Raw genomic sequence first — 26,666 nt, 5'->3', positions numbered from 1 at the left:
CCCCTCAAAAAAAAAAAAAAAAAAAAAAAATGATAAAGGTGGCCGGGCGCGGTGGCTCACGCCTGTAATCCCAGCACTTTGGGAGGCCGAGACGCGTGGATCACGAGGTCAGGAGATCGAGACCATCCTGGCGAACACGGTGAAACCCCGTCTCTACTAAAAAATACAAAAAACTAGCCGGGCGAGATGGCGGGCGCCTGTAGTCCCAGCTACTCGGGAGGCTGAGGCAGGAGAATGGCGTGAACCCGGGAGGTGGAGCTTGCAGTGAGCTGAGATCCGGCCACTGCACTCCAGCCTGGGCGGCAGAGCGAGACTCCGTCTCAAAAAAAAAAACAACAACAAAAAAAAAATGATAAAGGTTGGCTGGGCACGGTGGCTCACGCCTGTAATCCCAGCACTTTGGGAGGCCAAGGCGGGCAGGTGACCTGAGGTCAGGAGTTCGAGACCAGCCTGACCAACATGGAGAAACTACAAAATTAGCTGGGGGTGCATGCCTGTAATCCCAGCTACTCAGGAGGCTGAGGCAGGAGAGTCACCTCAAACCAGGAGGCAGAAGTTGCAGTGAGCCAAGATTGCACCATTGCACTCCAACCTGGGCAACAAGAGTGAAACTCCGTTTCAAAAAAAAAAAAGATAAAGGTTGTGTAAAAACCTTAACAACAGTTGCCACTCAGTGTCAAGAATAAGCTGCTTCAAGGTTTTGACTGTTATGATAAAACGTCATATCACTTCTTTTACGATCCTGTCCTATGTCTCTTCTATGCATATGAGGAACAAAGCTACTACTATAAATGCAACCAGCTGTGTCTAACATCCTCTAAAACTTCCTTTACCAAATGACATCTTTAGCTGAGAAAGGCTCAACTGTCAAGAAATTCAAGACACTGGCATAACCTGATATTGACTGAAATTTTATTACCAGTCACTATTTGTTACAAATCTATGTCTTATAAAAACATGATTATTATAGAATTCTTACTTTAAAGTGTAACCTTACCTTTAAACTAAGTGCAATCTTAAAAGATAAAATCAACTCCTCTTTAAGTCTTTTGATGAAAACTTTTACTTAATTTCTTTTTTTTTTTTTTTTTTTTNGTGGTTACTGTAGACTTGTAGTATAGTTTGAAGTAGGGTAATGTGATTTTTCCAGCTGTGTTCTTTTTGCTTAGGATTGTGTTGTCTATTTGGGCTCTTTATTTCTTTTTTTTTTTTTTTTTTTTTGAGACGGAATCTCGCTCTGTCACCCAGGCTGGAGTGCAGTGGCCGGATCTCAGCTCACTGCAAGCTCCGTCTCCCGGGTTTACGCCATTCTCCTGCCTCAGCCTCCGGAGTAGCTGGGACTACAGGCGCCCGCCACCTCGCCCGGCTAGTTTTTTGTATTTTTTAGTAGAGACGGGGTTTCATCGTGTTAGCCAGGATGGTCTCGATCTCCTGACCTCATGATCCACCCGCCTCGGCCTCCCAAAGTGCTGGGATTACAGGCTTGAGCCACCGCGCCCGGCCTACTTAATTTCTTAAAATGGGTAAAAGAAAAAGGTTATTCCACTCCTATTAGCGTATTTATTCCTTCCTTGTCCACGCTGCACTTCCACAAACCAAGTGAACATCTGCACTGGGCAATGTGATAGCCTTTCCATGGCCTTTCCTTCATGAAGAATGGAAGCCATATTTGGCCATAAGTCTTGACTCATGCTGCTGGAGAATTTCTGGAAGTTACTACTTGCTTTGGAATTTCTAACTTTATATAATTAACTGCTCAGTTCAACCTCTTTTCAATCATTGAGCGATGTCATCACTCTAGGAAACAACATGAGTGGGCTGGAAGAAAGTTCATGCCATTTCTACATTGGATTTCCCCCTAGTTCATGATGCTACAATTTTTCTTAACCTATCTGTGCTTCCCCTGCCCTATCCTGTAGAAATAACCACAATGAAAGCAAATAACTTATGTTCCTATTATGCTCTTCATTTCTCCATTAAGATAACATTTTTTTTTTTTTTTTAAAAAGACAGAGTCTTGGCTCTGTCTCCCAGGCTGGAGCCCAGTGGTGCAATCCTGGCTCACCACAACCTCCGCCTGCTGGGTTCAAACAATTCTCCTGCCTCAGCCTCCCAAGTAGCTGGGAGTACAGGTAAGTGCCACCACATCCAGCTTTTTTTTTTTTTTTAAGTAGAGATGGGGTTTTGCCATGTTAGCCAGACTGGTCTCGAATTCCTGACCTCAGGAGATCTACCCACCTGGCCTTCCAAAGTGCTGGGGTTACAGCCGTGAGCCACCACGCCCAGCCAACAGAACTTTTTACTTACTTTTTGAGGGGAGTGTTACTTCCTGAAATCTATAAACCAAAACTTAAAAGCACACACAATCAATAAATCTGGAAACACTAGGAATTTCCTCATGTAAAAAAAAAAAAGATCCAGGAAGCTCAAAAATAACAACTTTCTGCACTGCCTTTTTTTAAAGACACGTCGACCTAGGACAGAAAAGCCAAACTCTTCCAATGACAATTACAATTGCAAACCAAAATACACAGCATATACTGCTGTCTTAAAAGCGATCTTGGCCAGGCGCAGTGGCTCTTGCCTGTAATTCCAGCACTTTGGGAGGCCAAAGCAGGTGGATCACTTCAGGCAGGAGTACAAGACCAGACTGACCAACATAGTGAAACCGCATCTCTATTAACACAAAAAATTAGTTGAGTGTAGTGGCAGGCGCCTGTAATCCCAGCTACTCAGGAGGCTGAGGCAGAAGTATTGCTTGAGGCCGGGGGGTGGAGGTTGCAGTGAGCCGAGATCACACCACTGTACTCCAGCCTGGGCAACAGAGCAAGACTCTGACTCAAAAAACAAACAAAAAAAAGTATGTAGATCTTAAGGACAAGGCAGAATTTAGTAACTGTCAAATATATATTCATACTTATTGAATAAATTAAAGATCTTGCATAAAGGTCTTCAATTTACACTGAGAAATAAGGTATGGGGATTATGTAACGGTAGACCTTATATATAACTGCATTAATTATGCAGATAAAATCTGTCCGGAAAAATATACCACTAGAGTAGTTCAGCGCTAAATAAACACAAAACCTAATCTAAAATTATGATGTTCTACCACTAATAGCTGACTTCACAATCAATGTAAAGAAAACTAGCCACAGGCCAGGTGCGGTGGCTCACACCTATAATCCTAGCACTTTGGGAGGGTGAGGTGGGTGGACTGCCTGACCTTAGGAGTTCAAGACCAGCCTGGGCAGCACGGTGAAATCCCATCTCCACTAAAATACAAAAGAAATTAGCTGGGCGTGGTGGGAGGCTGAGGCAGGAGAATTGCTTGAACCTGGGAGGTAGAGGTTGCAGGGAGCTGATATTGTGCCACTGTACTCCAGCCTGGAGACAGAGCAAGACTCTGTCTCTACAAAACAAAAAAAAAGAAAGAAAGCTAGCCATTATCACCACTAGAGACTTCAAAAATTAAGATACTGCATAAAGTTTCTCATTCAGGCTGAAGACACCATGTACAACTGAGTTGAAGTCTGAAGCAGGCTTTACTTTAGACTACCTTTCTAGAATCAAGTCTAAACCTGGTGTGGCTGATACAAGCCAGCTGAACACACAAGAGTTCAAAAATAAGAATTTATATCTAACTGCACACAACCCCTATTCTTTTTCAAAATCAGACTGGGCGTGGTGGCTCACGCCTGTAATCCCAGCACTTTGGAAGGCTGAGGCGGGTGGATCACCTGAGGTCAGGAGTTTGAGACCAGCCTGGCCAAGATGGTGAAACCCCATCTCTACTAAAAATACAAAAATTAGCCGGGCGCAGTGGTGGGTGCCTGTAATCCCAGCTACTCAGGAGGCTGAGGCAAGAGAATCACTTCAACCCGGGAGGCAGAGGTTGCTGTGAGCCCATATCGCGCCACTGCATTCCAGCCTCGGTGACAGAGCGAGATTCCGTCTCAAAACATAATAATAAGCAATTTAAAAAAATAAAAATAAAAATAAAGATAAAGCAATTGTTTAGACCAGGGATGATGGCTCACACCCGTAATCCCAGCACTTTGGGAGGCCAAGACAGGCAGATCACCTAAGGTCAGGAGTTTGAAACCAACCTGGTGAACATGGTAAAACCCTGTCTCTATTAAAAATACAAAAAATTGCCAGGCGTAGTGGCTCACGCCTGTAATCCCAGTATTTTGGGAGGCCAAGGCGGGTGGATAACCTGAGGTCAGGAGTTTGAGACCAGCCTGGCTAACATGGAGAAACCCCGTTCCTACTAAAAATACAAAATTAGCCAGTGTGGTGGAGCACGCCTGTAATCCCAGCTACTCGGGAGTCTGAGGCAGTAGAACCACTTGAACCCAGGAGGCGGAGGCTGCAGTGAGCCAAGATAAAATATAAACAAATAAAAAATAAAACTGTTGTTTATAAATACCTGAATGTAAAATGCTGTCCTTTTATTGAGACAGAGTCTCGCTCTGTTACCCAGGCTGGAGTGCAGTGGCGTGATCTCGGCTCACTGCAACTTCCACCTCCCTTGGTTCAAACAATTCCCCTGCCTCAACCTCCTGAGTAGCTGGGATTATAGGCACCCACCACCATCTCTGGCTAATTTTTTTGTATTTTTAGTAGAGACAGGGTTTCACCATGTTGGCCAGACTGATCTCGAATTCCTGACTTCAGGCAATCTACCCACCTTGGCCTCCCAAAGTACTGGGATTACAGGCGTGAGCCATCGTGCCCAGGTGACACTGTCTTACCTAAGAAAAGCTGAGAGAAATCTTGGGGCAAAGGTCCACTAAGTGAAAGTCACAGGGTGGGGCAGCAGTAAGGTGGAGGAAAAACAGTATCATAGAGCCCATGCTCAGAAACAACTATCTTAGAATAAAAAGGTATTGGCCGGGCGCGGTGGCTCAAGCCTGTAATCCCAGCACTTTGGGAGGCTGAGACGGGCGGATCACGAGGTCAGGAGATCGAGACCATGGTGGCTTACACGGTGAAACCCCGTCTCTATTAAAAAAAAATACAAAAAAAACTAGCCGGACGAGGTAGTGGGCGCCTGTAGTCCCAGCTACTCGGGAGGCTGAGGCGGAAGAATGGTGAGAACCCGGGAGGCGGAGCTTGCAGTGAGCTGAGATCCGGCCACTGCACTCCAGCCTGGGCAACAAAGGAAAACCCCCCCCCAAAAAAAAAAAAAAAAAAAAAAAGAATAAAAAAGTATTAACCCTATGTCATATTTCATGGCCAATCTCAACTAAATTGCTATTCAGGAAATCTAGAATTTTTTTCTTTTTGTTTGAGAAGGAGTCTTGCCCTGTTGCCCAGGCTGGAGTGTAGTGGTGCGATCTCGGCTCACTGCAAGCTCCGCCTCCCAGGTTCACGCCACTCTCCTGCCTCAGCCCCCAGAGTAGCTGGCACTACAGGCACCCGCCACCATGCCCAGCTAATTTTTTTTTTTTTTTTTGAGACGGAGTCTCGCTCTGTCGCCCAGGCTGGAGTACAGTGGCCGGATCTCAGCTCACTGTAAGCTCCGCCTCCCGGGTTTATGCCATTCTCCTGCCTCAGCCTCCCGAGTAGCTGGGACTACAGGCGCCCGCCACCTCGCCCGGCTAGTTTTTTGTATTTTTTAGTAGAGACGGGGTTTCACCGTGTTAGCCAGGATGGTCTCGATCTCCTGAGCTCGTGATCCGCCCGGCTCGGCCTCCCAAAGTGCTGGGATTACAGGCTTGAGCCACCGCGCCCGGCCTTTGCCCAGCTAATTTTTGTACTTTCAGTAGAAACAGGGTTTCACCATGTTGGCCAGGCTGGTCTCAAACTCCTGACCTCAGGTGATCCTCCTGCTTTGGCCTCCCCAAGTGCTGGGATTACAGGCGTGAGCCACCGCGCCCGGCTGACATATTTTCATATGGGTGCATTACCAGTCTCTATCAGTCAGGGTCCCAGAAGAAAAAAATTCATCCCAGAAGATTCGAATAGAGATTTTCATGAAGGAATTATTCACAAAGCTGTAGGCAGAGTTAAGGAGCAAACAAGATGGCAAGGCATCCAAAGACTAGCAATGAGAAGACAGAAACACCCCTACGGATGAGACAAGGAGCAGGAGTTTCCTTTGGAGCCCAGTGTAAGCAGAGGCACAGGAGGGCAGGATGGAGGTACAGCCTGAAAGGACACTGCCATGGTCCAGGCAAAGGGTCAAAGCAGGAATTGACGATGGTGTATCCCCTTTAAAAAAAAAAAAAAAGTGAGAGTTTCCCTCTGTCACACAGGCTGGAGTGCAGTGGTACAATCTTGGCTCACTGCAACCTCGACCTCCCAGATTCAAGCGATTCTCCTGCCTCAACCTCCTGAGTAGCTGGGATTACAGGCGTGTGCCACCACACCTGTAATTAGCTAGGTGTAGACACATGTGCCTGTAGTCCCAACTACTCGGGAGGCTGAGGTGGGAGGGTCGCTTGAAACCCAGGAGGTGGAGGTTGTGGTGAACTGAGATTCTGCCATTGCACTCCAGCCTGGGCAACAGTGAGACCCTGTCTCAAAAAAAAAAAAAAAAAACCAAAAACAGAAACTATTCGAGATACATCTTTGGCCAGGCACGGTGGCTCAAGCCTGTAATCCCAGCACTTTGGGAGGCCGAGGCAGGCAGATCACGAGGTCAGGAAATCAAGACCATCCTGGTTAACACGGTGACACCCCGTCTCTACTAAAAATACAAAAAAATTAGCCGGGCGTGGTGGCGGGCGCCTGTAGTCCCAGCTACTCGGGAGGCTGAGGCAGGAGAACAGAGTGAACCCGGGAGGCGGAGCTTGCAGTGAGCCAAGATTGCGCCACTGCACTCCAGAACTGGCGACAGAGCGAGACTCTGTCTCAAAAAAAACAAAACAAAACTGTGCTTGCTCAAATGCTCATAACTAATTAAAAAAAAAAAACAGACTGAAACCTTAAGGCCACAGGTTTTTAAACCTAATACTCCCTCACAGAGCCTCAGTAGTAGAAACCGCAGTAACAGTACCTGGCACTTACTAAGCACTCAGCAAGGGGCACCTGCAAAGTAGTTAATAACCAACATCTTGTTTGCTCTTGTTGACCTCCCGCTGAACCACCTCTCCTGGGAGGTGGGGGATGTGCTTAGGGTTACCCCATGTAAGCGGTGGAGTGGGTATTTGAAGGGAGGGTCCAGATTCCAGGATAGGCATTGGACAAGTTATCTGACTAGATAAAACAGCCAATTCAAACAGCAGAGGTCCTTAATCAGTTAGTATTAAATAAACGTATCTGCTATGCTTATGTTTTAGTTTCAGAATTTTTCAAATAATTATCAGTAATATGACTTATTAAAAAAAAAACAGGCCGGGGGGGGATCACTTGAGGTCAGGAGTTTGAGACCAGCCTGGCCAACATGGCGAAACTCTATCTCTACCAAAAAAATTAAAAATAAATAAATAAATAAAATTAGCTGGGTGTGGTGATGTGTGCCTGTAATCCCAGGTACTTGTGAGGCTGAGGCATGAGAATTGCTTGAACCTGGGAGGCAGAGGTTGCAGGAACAGAGATAGCGCCATTGTACTCCAGCCTGGGCAACAGAGTGAGACCCTGTCTCAAAACAAAAAAAAAAACAAAAAAAAAAAGAAAGAAAGAAAAAAAAAAAAATTGGGCTGGGCGCGGTGGCTCACACCTGTAATCCCAACACTCTGGGAGACCCAGGCGGGTGGATCACCTGAGGTCAGGAGTTCGAGACCAGCCTGGCCAACATGGTGAAACCCCGTTTCTACTAAAAAATACAAAAATTAGGAGATCGAGACCATCCTGGCGAATACGGTGAAACCCCATCTCTACTAAAAAATACAAAAAACTAGCCGGGCGAGGTGGCGGGCGTCTGTAGTCTCAGCTACTCGGGAGGCTGAGGCAGGAGAATGGCGTAAACCCGGGAGGCGGAGCTTGCAGTGAGCTGAGATCCGGCCACTGCACTCCAGCCTGGGCTACAGAGCGAGACTCCGTCTCAAAAAAAAAAAAAAAAAAAAAAAAAATTAGCCTGGCACGGTGGCGCATGCCTATAATCCCAACTACTAGGGAGGCTGAGGCAGGAGGATCGCTTGAACCTGGGAGGCGCAGGTTGCAGTGAGCCGCAATCGTGCCACTGCACTCCAGCCTGGGCAATAGAATGAGATTCCGTCTCACAAAAAAAAAAAAAAAAAAAAACCTTGGATAGCCTACATACTCTTAAATAAGTGAAAGCTAGAAGTTTTAGTTATTATATAAACAGAATTATGAGGCATTAATAATATTCTTTCACATTTCCAAGACAAATATGACAGATGGGCATCTTACAAAAATCAGTTGTCTAATTATCCTTCTTGCATCTGAATTGCAAGAACCAAAATCTGTCCTAATGACAAGTTTGAAGAATATCAACCAGTTAACCGTGATGCCAGAGCTTGCCTTGGACTTTACTGGAACATGTACCAGTTGCACTGAGTTTTATTAAACTGGTAGTAATTCTTCCTTGCTAACACTAACCTATACAAGCAACGCTGAGACGCGCGATTTTGCTTGGGTTACACTGAGATTCTTGTTTCTATGGGAGAAAAAAATTGCATAAGACAAGTCTTGTCTTCCTCCAGGGCCTGTAACCACCACAGTCATGAAAAGCAATGTCTGGAGTCACAGGGGGCCAGTTCTGCTACATCCCATACCTAACGCGTTAAGCAAAGAACAGTTTGTCAATGACCACACCACGTTAAAAAAAAAAAAAAAAAAAAAAAGAAAGAAAAAACAGTGCCCCTTACAGCCGGCTCCTCCCAGCCAGCATCTTAAAAACTTTCTCCACGGAATAGGCGAAAACAACAATTTTAAGAATCCTAACAGTGGCAGAAGTGTAAGTTGAAAAATCCTGCTCGAAAATAAGTTTAGAAGCCGGGCGCGGTGTCACCCCAGCACTTTTGGAGGCTGAGAGGCAGGAGAATCACTTGAGCGTAGCAATTCGAGACCAGCCTGGACAACACAGCGAGACCCCCAACCCCCATTTCTACAAAAAGTTTTAAAGATTAGCCAGGCGTGGTGGCACACGCCTGTAATCCCAGCATTTTTGGGAGGCTGGGATGGGAGGACCGCCTGAACCCAGGAGTTCGAGACCGGCCTGTGCAACACAGCGAGAACCGGTCTATGAAAAAAATACATTTTTCTAAAGAAAAGTTTGGGGGCACCAAAGAGGCCCGCACAATCAAGCATGCATCAAATATCGACTTGACCGCCGCGTTCCCAACACAGCTCTCAAGGCGAATTGAGAGGTTCATGCAAAAAAACAAGAAAGAGTCCCTTTTTGGAAAAATGGTCAAAATCTCCAAGAGCGCTTCCTCTACGAGCGCTCCCGAGGAGGGCGGCGGGCGGCGTCCGGGAAGAAAGCCGGAGGGTGGAGTTCACTTTTCCCTCCGGCCGGCGAGCGGCAAGGCCCTCCTCCATCCAGAGCCGGAACCAGGCACGCGCCGCCCGGGAAGTCAGGGTCCAGTGGGGGCGCCAGCCCGCGGCCCCCGCCCCGCGATACAGGCCCAGGCCCACCGCCTACGCGAGCCCGCAGCGGCCGGGCGGCCTGCCTGCCTGGGTCTCAGTCCGGGCCAGACCCCCGCCCGCGACCGACCCCGCCGTCCCCAGTCCGGCCCCGGCCGCGCACTCACCCGTCTCCCACCACCACACACTTGATGGCCTGCATCTGGGCCGCTCGCTGGGCCGCGGCGGCAGCGGCAGGGCGCTGAGATAGGAAGCGGCGGGCTCAGGGCGCGGCGGACGAGCGCGCGGCTTGAGGGCGGCGGGGCGCTGGGTGCCGGGGCCGCTGTCCACGCCGCCTCGCCCTCCACGGACTGGAAGCTCAAGCCCGGCAGCGGCCACCACCCAAAGCTCAGGAAAACTGCAGAGAAACAGGAAATGGCCGCTCCACTCACATCCGGCCTCCCCTCCCCCGCGCCGGCGTCGCGGCTCCCAGGTTCCGGGCGGGGCCGCTCCCGCCCGCGCCGCTCCCGGAGTTTCTCTGGACTTCGGGAATGCTCGGAAGCGCTCGGGACCGCTCGGCTCCGACCGCGGGGCGCGGCGGCCGCCATCTTGGCGCGCTAAGGAGGTCTGGGCGTGGCCGGACCTGCAGGTCTTTTCCCTGGGGTTCACGGTTTAGGCTTTAAGAGGAACCTGTCAGTCGGGCGCGGTGGCTCACGCCTGTAATCCCAGCACTTTGGGAGGCCGAGGGGGGCGGATTACCTGAGGTCAAGAGTTCAAGACCAGCCTGGCCAACATAGTGAAACCCCGGTCTCTAATAAAAATACAAAAAATTAACGGGGCGTGGTGGCGGGCACCTGTAATCCCAACTCCTCAGGAGGCTGAGGCAGGAGAATCGCTTGAACCCGGAAGGCGGAGGTTGCAGTGGGCCGAGATCACGCCATTGCACTCCAGCCTGGGCGACAAGAGCGAAACTCCGTCTCAAAAAAAAAAAAAACAAGAGGAACCTGTCAGGGCGCGGTGGCTCACGCCTGTAATCCCAGCACTTTGGGAGGCCGAGGAGGGCGGATCACAAGGTCAAGAGATTGAGACCATCCTGGCCAACATGGTGAAACCCCGTCTGTACTAAAAATACAAAAATTAGCCGGGCGTGGAGGCGCGCACCTGTAGTCCCAGCTACTCAGGAAGCTGAGGCAGGAGAATTGCTTGAACCTGGGAGGCGGTGGTTGCAGTGAGCTGAGAGGGCGCCACTACACTCCAGCCTGGAGTCAGAGCCAGACTCCGTCTCAAAAAAAAGGAATCTGTGGTGGCTGGGCGCCGTGGCTCACCTCTCGCCTGTAATCTCAGCACTTTGGTTGGGAGGCCGAGGCGGGTGGATCACAAGTTCAGGAGCTCGAGACCAGTCTCATCAACATGGTGAAACCCCATCTCTACTAAAAAAAATACAAAATCATGGCTCACGCCTGTAATCCCAGCACTTTGGGAAACTGAAACAGGCGGATCACGAGGTCAGGAGTTCAAGACCAGCCTGGCCAACATGGTGAAACCCCATCTCTACTAAAAATAAAAGAAAAAAAGTAGCTGGGCATGGTGACTGTGCCTGTAATCCCAGCTTCTCGGGAGGCTGAGGCAGGAGAATTGCTTGAACCGGGACCCAGAAGGTGGAGGTTGCAGCAAGCTGATATCGCGCCACTACACTCCAGCCTGGGATACCGACCGAGACTCCGTCTCAAAAAATAAATAAATAAAAAATACAAAAATTAACCGGATGTGGTGGCAGGCACCTTTAATCCCAACTACTTAGGAGGCTGAAACAGGAGAATCGCTTGAACCCAGAAGGCAGAGGTTGCAGTGAGCCGAGATCGCACCACTGCACTCCAGCCTGGGAAACAGAGTGAGAGTCCGTCTTAAAAAAAAAAAAAAAAAAAAAAAAAAGAGGGACTGTGGTTGCAGGAGTCACGCTCCCTGTCACTAACTCCGGCTCGGGGCCATCGGAGGGCACTGATTTCCACCCCCCGTTTCGTTATCTTCATGTAATAACTATGTGCAATGACATTAGGTCCTTTTAGGAAATTCAGAATCTAAAACTATAAGGAAGAATGAAATCATACACCATACCCTTATTCAGCAATAACCATGTCCATTCAGTCAAAAAAATGTGTTGCCGGCCGGGCGTGGTGGCTCACACCTGTAATCCCAGCACTTTTTGAGGCAAAGCTGGGCAGATCCACGTGAGGTCAGGAGTTCGAGATCAGCCTGGCCAATGTGGTGAATCCCCGTTTCTACTAAAAACACAAAAAAATTAGCCGTGCATGGCAGCGGATGCCTGTAATCCCAGCTACTCGGGAGGGTGAGGCATGAGAATCGCTTGAACCCGGGAGGTGGAGGTGGCATTGAGCCAAAATCTCACCACTGCACTCCAGCCTGGGCGACCAGCAAGACTTCTTCTCAAAAAAAACAAAAAAACAAAAAAAGTGTTCCATGTTCTCCTGGGTCGCATATGCATTTTCTGTTACTTGTTTTTAATGTATTTAGTGCTATGCCTCATACTTTGTACCAAGTTCTGGAGATAATGGCCATTAGACGGTGAAAGTGCAAATATTTTGGTATATTTCCTCTTAGTTATCTTTTCATATGCATAATGAACATTTTGTAAGCAAAATTAAGAAGTCATATATAGTCGGTGTAACTTTTTTTTTTTTGATTTTTTATATAGAGGCAGGATCTCACTATGTCGCCCAGTCTGGTCCCAAACTCCTGGGCTCTAGCAAGCTCCCACCTCGGCCTCCCAAGTTGCTGGGACTACAGGCAGGTGCCACCACACCTGGCTGATTTTTCTATTTTTGGTAGAGATGGAGTTTCCCCATGCTGCCCAGTCTGCTGTTGGAACTCTTTTTTTTTTTTTTTTCGTGCCACTGCACTCCACACTCCAGCCTGGGCAACAGAGCAAGACTCCATCTCCAAAAATAAAATAAATATGCCAGATGCAGTGGTTCATTCCTGTAATCACAGCACTTTGGAAGGCTGAGGTGGGAGGATTGCTTGAAGCCGGGAATTCAAGACCAGGTTGGGCAACATAGCAAGACCCCCATCTCTAAAAAAAATTAGCCAGGTGTGGTAGCATGCCCCTGTTGTCCCAGCTACTTGGGAGGCCAAAGCAGGAGGATCTCCTGAGCCCAGAAGGTTGAGGCTGCAGTGAGTTATGATCGAGCTACTGCATTCCAGCCCGGGTGACAGGGAGACTTTGTCTCAAAAAAATTAATTAAATTAATGTACAACCCACATATGAAAACCAGTTAATTTAAAACTGAGTGAGAACAGTTGTCCAACTTTAGGCTTCAGTATCTGCTTGGAATATTCCCCATAGCAACAAATGATCCAAAAAGTTAATTTTTTAAAAATTGTGGGTTTTTTTGAGACAGGGTCTGCCTTCGACACCTAGGTTGGAGAGTAGTGGTATAATCACAGCTCACTACAGCCTCTGTCTCCTGGGCTCAGTGATCCTCCCGAGTAGCTGGGACCACAGGTGCACCTCACCACACAAGGATAATTTTTGTATGTAATTTTGTATATTTTTTGCTATGTTGCCCAGGCTGGTCTTCAACTCCTGGACTCAAGTGATGTGCCAGCCTCAGCCTCCCAAACTGCTGAGATTATAGGCGTGAGCCATTATGTGCAGCTTAAATTAAAATTAATAAATGTGGCCGGGCGCGGTGGCTCACACCTGTAATCCCAGCACTTTGGGAGGCCGAGGCGGGTGGATCACCTGGGGTCAGGAGTTCAAGACCAGCCTGGTCAACATAGTGAAACTCCATCTCTACTAAAAATACAAAATTTAGCTGGGCGTGATGGTGGGCGCCTGTAATCTCAGCTACTCAGGAGGCTGGGGCAGGAGAATTGCTAGAACCGGGGAGGTGGAGGTTGCAGTGAGCCAAGATCGTGTCATCCAGCCTGGGCGACAAGAGCAAAACTCCATCTCAAAAAAAAAATAATAATAAATGCAAATGATACTCTATTAGACCATGTGTATTTCTTTTCTTCTTATTTTATTTTATGTTTTTGAGATGGAGGCTCACTATGTCGCCCAAGCTGGAGTAGAGTGGCACGATCTCAGCTCACTACAACTCCCAAGTAGCTGGGATTACAGGTGTGCACCACCACACCCAGGTAACTTTTGTGTTTTTAGTAGAGACGGGGTTTCACCATGTTGGCCAGGCTGGTCTCGAACCCCTGACCTCAAGTGATCTGCCAACCTCGGGCCTCCCAAAGTGTTGGGATTACAAGCGTGAGCCATCACCTGCGGCAACCATATGTGTTTCTAAATGTTTTATATATTTATTTTTTGAGCGCCTATTATGGATGCAATTGTACACCCTGCCTAGGTCCTCCATTCAAGGCCATTCATTCATTCCACTCCCCTGGCTGCTTAGATGTTAGAATGTGAAAAGAACGAAAAAGATCCCTGCTATTCTGCATTCTAAAGCCTGCATTCTAGTGGGGCAGACACACAATGGGTAATTAACATATAGTATTCATTTCCAGGTTAAGATTACAGATTGGATTGTAGGTGTCTCATTTTACTTCTACCCAACATCCCACTAGACCTCCAGAAAGGGGACTTCTGGAATAAAAGGCAGAAACCTAGAACAGAGGGATTAAGAAAGAAGGAATGTGTGGACAGAATGGTTGTAACTGACTTAGCCACCTGTAGTGTACTGGCAGTGGGAAGGGCAGGTCAACACTAGACCTAGGCTGGGCCCAGTGGCTCGTGCCTGTTATCCCAGCACTTTGGGAGGCCAAGGAGGGTGGATCACCTGAAGTCAGGAGTTTGAGACCAGCGTGGTCAACATGGTGAAACCCCATCTCTACTAAAAATACAAGAATTAGCTGCGTGTGGTGGCAGGCACCTGTAATCCCAGCTACTTGGGAGGCTGAGGCAGGAGAATCGCTTGAACCCAGGAGGCGGAAGTTGCAGTGAGCTGAGATTGCACCATTGCACTACAGCCTGGGCGACAAGAGCGAAACTCCGTCTCAAAAAAAAAAACAGATCTACATGAAAGAGTCATTTAAGAGCTGGGATTGATGGCACCCTGGCCTTAGGGAACTAGGAGTAAGGGGAGAGTAGGATAAGGAAGACGGATGAAAGCTGAAAAGCAGCAGAAGACCTGCATGGCCGCCTGTTATGCACTCGGTAAGGGGGCCACCCTACCCTTCACCTACAAAAGACGTGATTCCACTCTAGAGAGAGTGAAACACAGGGTATTTGGCCTTAGGACCAGGCATAGGGCCTGGAATACAAAACATAAAAACAGAGATTTAGTAGGCTGAATCTTGAGCCTCCCCAATCCCTTCCTTCATGGTTCCATGCTGACGGTTTTCCTCTGGGGAGGAGGGAAGAGGGTGGAGAGTGGAATCTGTCCAGGGCAGGAGGTAAAAAACAAACAGATATCAACATGGGGCCAGGCGCCATGGCTCACATCTGTAATCTCAGCAGTTTGGGAGACTGAGGTAGGAGGATTGTTTGAGTCCAGGCATTTGAAACCAGCCTGGACAACATAGCAAGCCCCCATCTCTGGAAAAAATATACATTTTTTATTTATATAAATATATATTATTTATAAATAAATATATTACTATATATTAAAATATATATTACTTTATAAATATATATTACTATATATATTTATAAATATGTTATATAATATATATTTTGAGCTGGAGTCTCACTCTGTCACCCAGGATGGAGTGCAGTGGTGTGTTCTCGGCATGCTGCAACTTCCACCTCCCGGGATCAAGCTATTCTCCTGCCTCAGCCTCCTGAGTAGCTGGGATTACAGGTACCTGCCACCATGCCTGGCTAATTTTTATATTTTTAGTAGAGACAGGTTTTCACCAAGTTGGCCAGGCTAGTCTTGTACTCCAAACCTTAGGTGATCCACTGGCCTTGGCCTCCCAAAGTGCTGGGATTATCTGCACTCGGCCTATATTATATTTATATGTAAATATGTATTTATATATATTTTTAGGTAGAGATAGATCTTATATATATTTAGACCCATATATATATATATATATATATATTTTTTTTTTTTTTTTGAGACACAGTGTCACTCTGTCACCCAGGCTGGAGTGCGGTGGCATGATCTCGGCTCACTGCAACCACCACCTCCCAGGTTCAAGTGATTCTCCTGGCTCAGCCTCCTGAGTAGCTGGGACTACAGACACGCACCACCATACCTGGCTAATTTTTGTATTTTTCAGTAGAGACGGGGTTTCACCATATTGGCCAAGCTAGTCTCGAACCGCAGACCTCGTGATTCGCCCGCTTCAGCCTCCCAAAGTGCTGAGATTACAGGCGTGCCTGGCCAGTAAATGGTTATTTTTAAGGCTAGAAATAAGATAATATTATTCATTCATGAATAAGAAGGGGTTCTACTTAAAAAGGAAAAAATAGAAAGTTTTTTGTGTTTTTTTAACTTGTGGAAATTAAAAGCAATTTAGCAGAGATTAAAAATACTCAATTGAAAAGCTGGGACTGGGTGGGTGGGCATGGTGGCTCACGCCCATAATCCCAGCACTTTGGGAGGCTAAGGTGAAGAATTGCTTGAGCCCTGGAGTTTGAGACCAACTTGGGCAACATGGTGAGACCCCCCACTACAAAAAAGAAACAAAAATTAGCTGAGTGTGGTGGCACCCGCCCATAGTCCCAGGTACCCGGGAGGCTGAGGTGGGAGGATCACTTGAGCTCAGAAGTTCTAGGCAGCGGTGGCTCACGCCTATAATCCCAGCACTTTGGGAGGCCGAGACAGGCAGATCACGAGGTCAGGAGATCGAGACCATCCTGGCTAACACTGTGAAACCCCGTCTCTACTAAAAATACAAAAAATAAGCCGGGCGTGGTGGCGGACGCCTGTAGTCCCAGCTACACGGGAGGCTGAGGCAGGAGAATGGCGTGAACCCGGGAGGGAGAGCTTGCGTGAGTGGAGATTGCACCACTGCACTCCAGCCTGGGCGACAGAGCGAGACTCCGTCTCAAAAAAAAAAAAAAAAAGAAGTTCGAAGCAGTAGTGAACTGTACACTCCAGCCTGGGTGACAGAGCAAGATCCTGTCTCAAAAACAAAAAAGGAAACAGTGGGAACACTAGAAAACCAGGAGATCTGGCCAGGCACGATGCCTCATGCCTGTAATCCCAGCACTTTGGGAGACTGAGGTTGGAGGATCACCTGAGGTCAGGAGTTCCAGACCAGCCTGACCAACATGGAGAAATCCTGTCTCTACTAAAAATACAAAATTAGGCTGGGTGCGGTGGCTCACGCCTATAATCCTAGCACTTTGGGAGGCCAAGACAGGCTGAGCACAAGGTCAGGAGTTTGAGGCCAGCCTGACTGACATGGCAAAACCCAGTTTCTACTAAAAATACAAAAATTAGCGGGGCGTGGTCACACGTGCCTGTAATCCCAGCTACTCAGAAGGCTGAGGCAGGAGAATTCCTTGAACCTGGGAGGCAGAGGTTGTGGTGAGCTGAGATCGTGCCATTGCATTCCAGCCTGGGCAACAAGAGTAAAACTCTGCCTCAAAAAAAAAAAAAAAAAAGAAAAGAAAAGAAAACCAGGAGATCCAACCGGCTTAATAACACCCATCCTATAGGCCGGGTGTGTTGGCTCACACTTTAATCCCAATACTTTGGGAGGCCGAGGTGGGTGGATCACCTGAGGTCAGGTGTTCGAGGCCAGCCTGGCCAACATGGTGAAACCCCGTCTCTACTAAAAATACAAAAATTAGCTGGGCATGGTGGCACACGCCTGTAATCCCAGCTACTCTGGAGGCTGAGGCAGGAGAATTGCTTGAACCCGGGAGGCAGAGCTTGCAGTAAGCTGAGATCACGCCATTGTACTCCAGCCGGGGCAATAAGAGTGAGACTCCATCTCAAATAATAATAATCATAATAATTAGCTGGGCATGGTGGTGTGCGCCTGTAATCCCATCTATTCGGGAGGCTGAGGCACGATGAGAATCGCTTGAACCTGGGAGGCAGAGGTTGCCATGAGCCTAAAGAGAGCCACTGCACTCTAATCTGGGCGATAGGTGAGACTCAGTCTCAAAAAAAAACAAAAACAAACAAACAAAAAATGCACCCTATAACAGAAAAAGAAAGAACAAAGAACAAGCAAAGGAGGAAAACAATCACGAAAATATTGAAAGGCGGCTGGGTGCGATGGCTCAAGCCTGTAATCCCAGCACTTTGGGAGGCTGAGACGGGTGGATCACTAGGTCAGGAGATCGACACCATCCTGGCTAACACGGTGTAACCCCGTCTCTACTAAAAAAGACAAAAAACTAGCTGGGCGAGGTAGCAGGCACCTGTAGTCCCAGCTACTTGGGAGGCTGAGGCAGGAGAATGGCATAAACCTGGGAGGTGGAGCTTGCATTGAGCTGAGATCCGGCCACTGCACTCCAGTCTGGGCGACAGAGTGAGACTCCGTCTCAAAAAAAAAAAAAAAAAAGAAAAAAGAAAATATTGAAAGGAAATTTCCCAGACCTGAATGACAGCAGTTTACAGATGGAAAGTCCAACCCAGTGACTGAAACAGTCGCAACCTAGAGTACATCATTGGGGAACTTGAGAACAATGGCAACAGATAAGATCCTATAAGCTTCCAAAGAGAAAACACATGGTTTAAGGAAACAGGAAATAGAATGGTTTGGGGTTTCCCAGCAGTTACAAGGGTGGAGCAATGCCTTCAGAAAAATTCTAAAGGAAAAAAGTTTTCACACAAGAATTCTGCTCATAGTCAAACTATTGATCAAGTAGGCGGATAAAATAAGAACATTTTCAGGCAAGTTCTCAAAAAAGTTTTACCTCCCACACACCACATCCCAGAAAGCTGCTGGAACATATGTTGCTTCAGTAGAAGGAAATAAACCAAAAGAAAGAAGCTACAAGAGGCAGAAATGGGAGATACCACAAAGCTGAAGAGAGAAGGGGCCTCCCAGGTCATGCGGATCATTGTATGAGAGGCCGTATCGGAGCAGGGAGTCTGTGTGGCCATAAACCCGCACAGGGTCTATAACTGGGTCAATTTCCACTAGTGTGAACAGCCAGGAATAGTTACAAGACAAACCACTTTTGTTAACCGGCTCCCCTGTGATGACAATGCGTGGAGGTGATAACGACGAGAAGTGTATTCTTGGTGCCATACCTCTCCTTTCTTTTGATTTTGTTTCTGTTGTGAGACAGAATCTTGCTCTGTCACCCAGACTGGAGTATGGTGGTGTGATCTCTGCTCAGTGCAACCTCTGCCTCCTGGGCTCATACGATTCTCCTGCCTCAGCCTCCCAAGTAACTGGGATTGCAGGCACCTGCCACCACATCCAGCTAATTTTTGTAATTTTAGTAGAGATGGGGTTTCACCATGTTGGCCAGGCTGGTCTTGAACTCCTGACCTCATGATCCGCCTGCCTGAGCCTCCTAAAGTGCTGGGATTACAGGCGTGAGCCACCGTACCTGGCCAGTTTTTGTGTTTTTAGTAGAGACTGGGTTTACGCCACATTTGCCAGGCTGGTCTCAAACTCCTGACCTCAGGTGATCTGCCCACCCTAGCCTCCCAAACTGCTGGGAATACAGACGTGAGCCACCAAGCCCGGCCCTAGCATTTTATTATACAATTTTTTTTTTTTTTTTTTTTTTTGAGATGGAGTCTCCTTGTTGCTCAGGCTGAAGTGCAGTGGAGCGATCACCACTCACTGCAACCTCCGCCTCCTGGGGTCAAGCAATTCTCCTGCCTCAGCCTTCTGAGTAACTGGGGTTTCGCCATGTTAGCCAGGATGGTCTCCATCTCCTGACCTCATGATCCACACGCCTTGTCCTCCCAAAGTGCTGGAATTACAGGTGTGAGGCACCGCGCCCGGCCTTTTCTTTCTTTTCTTTTTTTTTTTTTAGAGATGGAGTCTCGCTCTGTCACCCAGGCTGGAGTGCAGTGGTGCGATCTCAGCTCACTGCAACCTCTGCCTCCTGGGTTCAAGCCTCAGCCTCTTGGGTAGCTGGGATTACAGGTACAAGTCACAATGCCTGGCTAATTTTTGTATTTTTAGTAGCAATGGGGTTTCACCATGTCGGCCAGGCTGGTCTCGAACTTCTGATCTCAAGTGATCCACCCGCCTCAACCTTTCAAAGTGCTGGGTTTACAAGCGTGAGTCACTGTACTCAGCCTACAAATTTTCAAATACACAGAAAAGTTGAAAGAAATATACAGTGAACAGCCGTATGTCAACCTAAATTCTGCAATGAACATTTTATTACACTTGCTTTACCACGTATCTATCCGTTTATCCATTCAACAATTCACCTCATTTTTTTTTTTTTTTTTTTTTTTGAGACAGAGTCTGGCCCTGTCGCGGAGGTGCAAGCTCCGCCCCCCGGGTTCACGCCATTCTCCTGCCTCAGCCCCCTGAGTAGCTGGGACTACAGGCGCCCGCCACGGCGCCCAGCTAATTTTTTGTGTTTTTAGTAGAGACGGGGTTTCACTGTGTTAGCCAGGATGGTCTCGATCTCCTGACGTTGCGATCCGCCCGCCTCGGCCTCCCAAAGTGCTGGGATTACAGGCGTTAGCCACCATGCCTGGCCTAATTCACCTCATTTTTAAATTCAATTCAAAAGAAGTTACAGAGCTGGGCGCGGTGACTCACGCCTGTAATCCCAGCACTTTGGGAGGCCGAGACGGGTGGATCACGAGGTCAGGAAAGACCACGGTGAAACCCCGTCTCTACTGAAAATACAAAAACTTAGCCGGGCGCGGTGATGGGAGCTTGTAGTCCCAGCTACTCAGGAGGCTGAGGCAGGAGAATGGTGTGAACCCGGGAGGTGGAGCTTGTAGTGAACCATGATCACGCCACGGCCCTCCAGTCTGGGCGACAGAGCGAGACTCCGTCTCAAAACGAAACCAAACCAAACCAAAAAAACCCGAAAAAACTAAAGACGTTACAGAAATCAGTGCATTTTACCCTTCAACACTTCAGACTGCATTTTTTTTTTTTTTAGAAACTGATGTTTATTTTACGTCAACCTTATTTCCAAGTTGCTTAAGAGCCCATGCAAGAACACCTTAAGGCCATTCAGTGGTTGCTGCTACCCATTCAGTGGCCTGAGCAGTGGGAGCTGCAGAGCAGTCTTCCGTGGCAGGCTGACTGCTCCAGTCTTCAGTAGGGAACTGCTGGATAGGCACAGAGGGCACCTGCACACCATCAGACCAGTTGCAACCTCAGGCTGAGTAGCAGTGAATTTAGGAGCTGGAGCAGTCCATTCACCCTGAAATTCCTCTTTGGTCACAGCCTTTTCAGCAGCAGACAGCTTTTTATTTTATTTTTATTTTTTAATTTTTTTGAGATAGAGTCTTGCTCTGTCGCCCAGGTTGGAGTGCAGTGGCCGGATCTCAGCTCACTGCAAGCTCCGCCTCCTGGGTTCAAGAGATCCTCCTGCCTCAGCCTCCCGTGTAGCTGGGAGTACAGACACGCACCACCATACCTGGCTAATTTTATTTTGTATTTTTAATAGAGACGGAGTTTCACCATGTTGGCCAGGTTGGTCTCGAACTCCTGACCTCGTGATCCACCCACCTTGGTCTCCAAAAGTGCTGAGATTACAGGCGTGAGCCACTGCTCCTGGCCCAACCTGTTCTTCTTTTTCAACATCTTCAGGATCTCTATAGAAATAGAGATCACCGGCTGGGCACGGTGGCTCACACCTGTAATCCCAGCACTTTGGGAGGCCGAGGCGGGCGGATCACGAAGTCAGGAGATCGAGACCATCCTGGCTAACACGGTGAAACCCCGTCTCCACTAAAAATACAAAAAATTAGCCGGGTGTGGTGGCAGGTGCCTGTAGTCCCAGCTACTCGGGAGGCTGAGGCAGGAGAATCGCTTAAACCCAGGAGGCGGAGGTTGCAGTAAGCTGAGATCGCGCCATCGCACTCCAGCCAGGGTGACAGGGTGAGACTCTATCTGGAGAAAAAAAGAAAAGAAGTAGAGATCAGGCATGACCTCCCACGGGTGTTCACGGGAAATGGTGCCACAGATGAGCAGAACTTCCTGAGCCGGCATCCACCACTTCAAACCCACTGAGTGAGCTCCTTTGTTGTTGTTTGGGACGGCAATGTCCACATAGTGCAGAGGACAATCTGTGTGACACAGAGCAAGGTAGGTAGGTCAACATAAGATGCCTCTGTGAGAGGCTGTTGGTCAACCCTGGGGTCAGTAACCACAAGAAGCTGTGGCTCCTGAAAGGCTTCCTGGATATGGATAGTGAAGGTTCCAGAAGTGAAGTGGCCAGCGATTGGAGTGGCTCCAGTGGCAGCAGCAAACGTCAGCACGGCCCTCTGGCCAGTATTCCTGGAGGATGTGACACTGACATCAGCAAGGTTTTCAATGGCAACAATGGCACAAGCTGCCAGCAGAAGCTTCTCCCAGGTCCTCTTCAGATTTAGGATGTAGATGCCATCACTTTTCCTTTTATAGATGTACTGTTCCATGTGGAAGTCAAGATTGGTGCTACCTAAGTGGGTTCCCGCTGCAAGGAACGTAAGGACATCTTCCTCCTTAATTTGCAGGACATCAAGGGCTCCGGACATTGTGAAAGTTTCTCTTTAAGTTACGATGATAATCCAGAACAACACCAGAGAGACCTCTCTGTGGGTAGCATGGAAAGGCCAGAATGCATATTATTAATTAACATTCAATTTTTAATTTATTTTTTATTTTTTTTAGACGGTGTCTCACTCTGTCGCCAGGCTGGAGTGCAGTGGTGCGATCTTGGCTCACTCAAGCTCCGCCTCCCGGGTTCACGCCATTCTCCTGCCTCAGCCTGCCGAGTAACTGGGACTGCAGGCGCCCGCCACCACGCCTGACTAATTTTTTGTATTTTTGGTAGAGACAGGGTTTTACCATGTTAGCCAGGATGGTCTCGATCTCCTGACCTCGTGATCCGCCCGCCTCGGCATCCCAAAGTGCTGAGATTACAGGCGTGAACCACCGTGCCCAGCCAATTAAGGTTCAATATTTGTTTATAGTTCCTTCTCTTATTTATTTATTTAGAGACAAGGTCTCACTCTATCACCCAGGCTGGAATGCAGTGGCAAGATCTTGGATCACTGCAGTTAACCTCCCGGGCTCAAGCGGTGGAGTCCCAAATAGCTGGGACTACAGGTGCACGCCACCACCCCTGGCTAATTCTTGTAGTATGTTAATATAATTTATCATCTTTCTTTTTATCTTCTTCTTTTTTTTTTTTTTTTTTTTTTTGAGTCTCACTCTGTCACCCAGGCTGGATTGCAGTGGTGGAACGATCATAGCTCACTGTAGCCTCAACCTCCTGGGCTCAACAGATCCTCCTGCCTCAGCCTCCTGTGTAGCTGGGAACACAGGCATGTGTCATCACACCCAGCTAACTTTTTTTGTAGAGATGGGGCCTTGCTATGTTGCCCAGGCTGGTCTCGAACTCTTGGACTCAAGTGATCCTCTGGCCTTGGCCTTCCAAAAAGTACTGGGATTACAGGTGTGAGCCACTGTGCCCACCCTAATTTGCCATCTTAATGAGAAGAATAAAAACCCCAAGGAAGGTTCTGGATCCCTTCAAATACAAGTGTCTGATGGCCCAAAGAAAAGGACTGTTTTCTCTTAATTATATAAACCTTGCTGACATTTTGCATTGGAAGCGTGGTATAGTGGAAGGCACACTGGGATAGAAGCCCGGGAACTGCCGACTTCTGCTGCCAACCTGGCCCCAGCTTAGTCACCAATGGGCTCTGTGACGTTGCTAAGTCATTAAGCCTTTTTTTTCTCATTACTCATCTGTACAATGAGGAGAATGAACTTTGTGTTCTCCATTCTACCAGTCCACAGGTCCACTAAGTGCCATAAAGATGTGGAGGAACAAGACAGTACATTTTTTTTTTTTGAGATGGAGTCTCACTGTGTCACCAGGCTGGAATGCAGTGGTGTGATCTCGGCTCACTACAACCTCTACCCCCGGGTTCAAGCAATTCTCCTGCCTCAGCCTCCCAAGTAGCTGGGATTACAGGCACACGCCACCATGCCCAGCGAATTTTTGTATTTTTAGTAAAGATAGGGTTTCACCATGTTGGCCAGGATGGTCTTGATCTCTTGACCTCGTGATCCACCTGCCTCGGCCTCCTAAAATGCTGAGATTACAGGTGTGAGCCACTGTGCCTGGCCTGATTTTTTTTTAATTAAAGTCATTTAACTTAAATGACTTTAAATCATTTACTTTAAATGATTGTTTAACAATGTGCACATTGTGGCCGGGCGCGGTGGCTCAAGCCTGTAATCTCAGCACTTTGGGAGGCCGAGACGGGCGGATCACGAGGTCAGGAGATCGAGACCATCCTGGCTAACACGGTGAAACCTCGTCTCTACTAAAAATACAAAAAAACTAGCCAGGCGAGGTGGCGGGCACCTGTAGTCCCAGCTGCTTGGGAGGCTGAGGCAGGAGAATGGCGTAAACCCGGGAGGCGGAGCTTGCAGTGAGCTGAGATCCGGCCACTGCACTCCAGCCTGGGCGGCAGAGCCAGACTCCTTCTCAACAAAAAAAACAAAAAAAAAACAAAAAAAAAAACAATGTGCACATTGTTAAAACATCAGCTAATACAGAAAAGCTCATACTTTAGACATCAAAATCAAACTTTATTTTTTGTTTGTTTTGTTTTGTTTTTGAGATGGAGTTTCACTCTTGTTGCCCAGGCTGGAGTGCAATGGCGGAGTCGTGGCAACCTCTGCCTCCTGGGTTCAAGTGATTCTCCTGCCTCAGCCTCCCAAGTAACTGAGATTACAGGCATTTTGACATCAGGTGATCCGCCCACCTCATCCTCCCAAAGTGCTGGGATTACAGGAGTAAGCCACTACGCCCGGCAATTTTTTTTTTTTTTTTTTTTGAGATGGAGCTTCACTCTTGTCACCCAGGCTAGAGTGCAATGACCCAATCTTGGCTCCCTGCAACCTCTGCCTCCCAGGTTCAAGGGATTCTCGTGTCTCAGCCTCCTGAGTAGCTGGGGTTACAGGTGCCTGTCACCATGCCTGGCTAATTTTTGTATTTTCAGTAGAGACAGGGTTTCACCGTGTTGCCCAGGCTGGTCTTGAACTCCCAACCTCAACTGATCCACCAGTCTCTGCCTCCCAAAGTGCTGGGATTACAGGCGTGAGCCCCTCACCCAGCCTGTTATTTGTTTTCTTTTATAATTAAAGTCATTTAGTTTAAATGACTTTAAACCATTTACTTTAAATAATTGTTTAACATAGTGCACATTTTTAAAACCTCAGCTAGCACAGAAGAACTCATACTAAAGACCTCAAAAAAAACTGTGGAGTTTTTTTTTTTTTTTTGAGACAGGGTCTTCCTCTGTAACCCATGCTGGAGTGCAGTGGTGCAATCATAGCTCACTGCAGCCTTGAACCCCTGGGCTCAATCGATTCTCCCACCTCAGCCTCCCAAGTAGCTAGAACGACAAGTGTGCACCACTATGTCTGGCTAATAGTTTTATTTCTATTTTTATTTTATTTATTTATTTATTTAAATTTATTTGTTTATTTTTTTGAGATGGAGTCTTGTTCTGTTACCCAGGTTGGAGTGCAGTAGTGCAATCTCAGCTCACTGCAAGCTCCGCCTCGGCCTCCAGAGTAGCTGGGACTACAGGTGCCCGCCACCACGCCTGGCTAATTTTTTGTATTTTTAGTAGAGATGGGGTTTCACTGTGTTAGCCAGGATGGTCTTGATCTCCTGACCTCATGACCCACCCGCCTTGGCCTCCCAAATTGCTGGGATTACAGGCGTCAGCCACTGCACCTGGCCTATTTATTTATTTATTTATTTATTTTTAAATTTTATTTATTTTTTTTGAAACAGAGCCTCGCTCTGTAGCCCAGGCTGGAGTGCAGTGGCACAATCTCAGCTCACTGCAAGCTCCGCCTCCTGGGTTCACGCCATTCTCCTGCCTCAGCCTCCTCAGTAGCTGGGACTACAGGCACCTGCCACCATGCCTAGCTAATTTTTTGTATTTTTAGTAGAGACGAGGTTTCACTGTGTTAGCCAGAATGGTCTCGATCTCCTGATTCTCGTGATCTACCCGCCTCGGCCTCCCCAAGTGCTGGGATTACAGGTGTGAGCCACTGCACCCGGCCTATTTATTTTTTTAGGTGGAGTTTCACTTTTGTTGCCCAAGCTGGAGTGGAATGGCGTTATCTCAGCTCACTGCAACCTCTGCCTCCCGGGTTCAAGCAATTCTCCTGCCTCAGCCTCCTGAGTAGCTGGGATTACAGGCACGCACCACCATGCCCAGATCATGTTTTGTATTTTTAGTAGAAACGGGGCTTCACCATGTTAGCCAGGCCGGTCTTGAACTCCTGACCTCAAGTGATCCACCTGTCTCGACCTCCCAAAGTGCTGGGATTACAGGTGTGAGCCACCATGCCCGGCCAATATTTTTATTTTTTGTAGATACAGGGTCTCACTATATTGCCCAGGCTGTACTCAAATTCCTGGCCTCATTGATCCTCCAGTGTTGGCCTCCCAACGTGTTGGCACTACAGGTGTGAGCCACAGAGATTTGCCAATGATTTGGTAATAAATAAAAAATTTTCCAACAGCCCAACACAGTGGCTCACGCCTGTAATCCCAGTACTTTTGGAGGCCAACTCTGGAGGATCAGTTGAGGCCAGAAGTTGAAGACCAGCCTGGGCAACATAGCAGGACCTCATTTAAATACCCTAAATTTAAAAATTAGCCATCTGTAGCGGCATGCGCCTGTAGTCCCAGCTACTTGGGAGACTGAGGAGGGAGGATCACTCGAGCCCAGGACGTTGAGGCTGCAGTGAGCTATGATCGCACTACTGCACTCCAGCCTGGGGGACAGAGTGAGACACTGTCTCAAAAAAAAAAAAAAAAAGGCCGGGCGCGGTGGCTCAAGCCTGTAATCCCAGCACTTGGGGAGGCTGAGGCGGGTGGATCACGAGGTCAGGAGATCAAGACTATCCTGGCTAACATGGTGAAACCCCGTCTCTACTAAAAATACAAAAAACTAGCCGGGCGTGGTGGCGGGCGCCTGTAGTCCCAGCTACTTGGGAGGCTGAGGCGGGAGAATGGCGTGAACCCGGGAGGCAGAGCTTGCAGTGAGCCGAGATCACGCCAC

The 26,666-nt window shown here is 48.0% G+C and overlaps 2 protein-coding genes and 1 pseudogene across 6 annotated transcripts in view; 1 reads left to right on the top strand and 2 right to left on the bottom strand.

The window, feature by feature from the left end:
- Positions 1–10,007, bottom strand: part of RAC1 (Rac family small GTPase 1) — a 30,795-nt gene extending 20,788 nt beyond the window's left edge. For 3 of the 5 annotated variants that reach the window (XM_025378467.1, XM_025378468.1, XM_025378470.1), the window contains exon 1: positions 9,666–10,007. In XM_025378467.1, coding sequence (XP_025234252.1) covers positions 9,666–9,700 — 35 coding nt within the window. In that variant the 5' untranslated portion in view covers positions 9,701–10,007. The remainder of the gene's footprint in view (positions 1–9,665) is intronic. The other 2 variants (XM_025378469.1, XM_025378472.1) reach the window with 2 other exon arrangements.
- A 10,569-nt stretch (positions 10,008–20,576) lies between these two features.
- On the bottom strand, positions 20,577–22,097 carry LOC112620665 (annotated as a pseudogene).
- A 25-nt stretch (positions 22,098–22,122) lies between these two features.
- The window catches only part of LOC112620663, a 37,748-nt gene continuing 33,204 nt past the window's right edge, over positions 22,123–26,666 (top strand). The window contains exon 1 of the mRNA XM_025379415.1: positions 22,123–22,161. Coding sequence (XP_025235200.1) covers positions 22,123–22,161 — 39 coding nt within the window. The remainder of the gene's footprint in view (positions 22,162–26,666) is intronic.

The sequence above is a fragment of the Theropithecus gelada genome, chromosome 3, assembly GCF_003255815.1.
Source record: "Theropithecus gelada isolate Dixy chromosome 3, Tgel_1.0, whole genome shotgun sequence".
Taxonomy (NCBI): Eukaryota; Metazoa; Chordata; class Mammalia; order Primates; family Cercopithecidae; genus Theropithecus; species Theropithecus gelada.
This window is presented reverse-complemented; position numbering and strand designations above follow the sequence as displayed.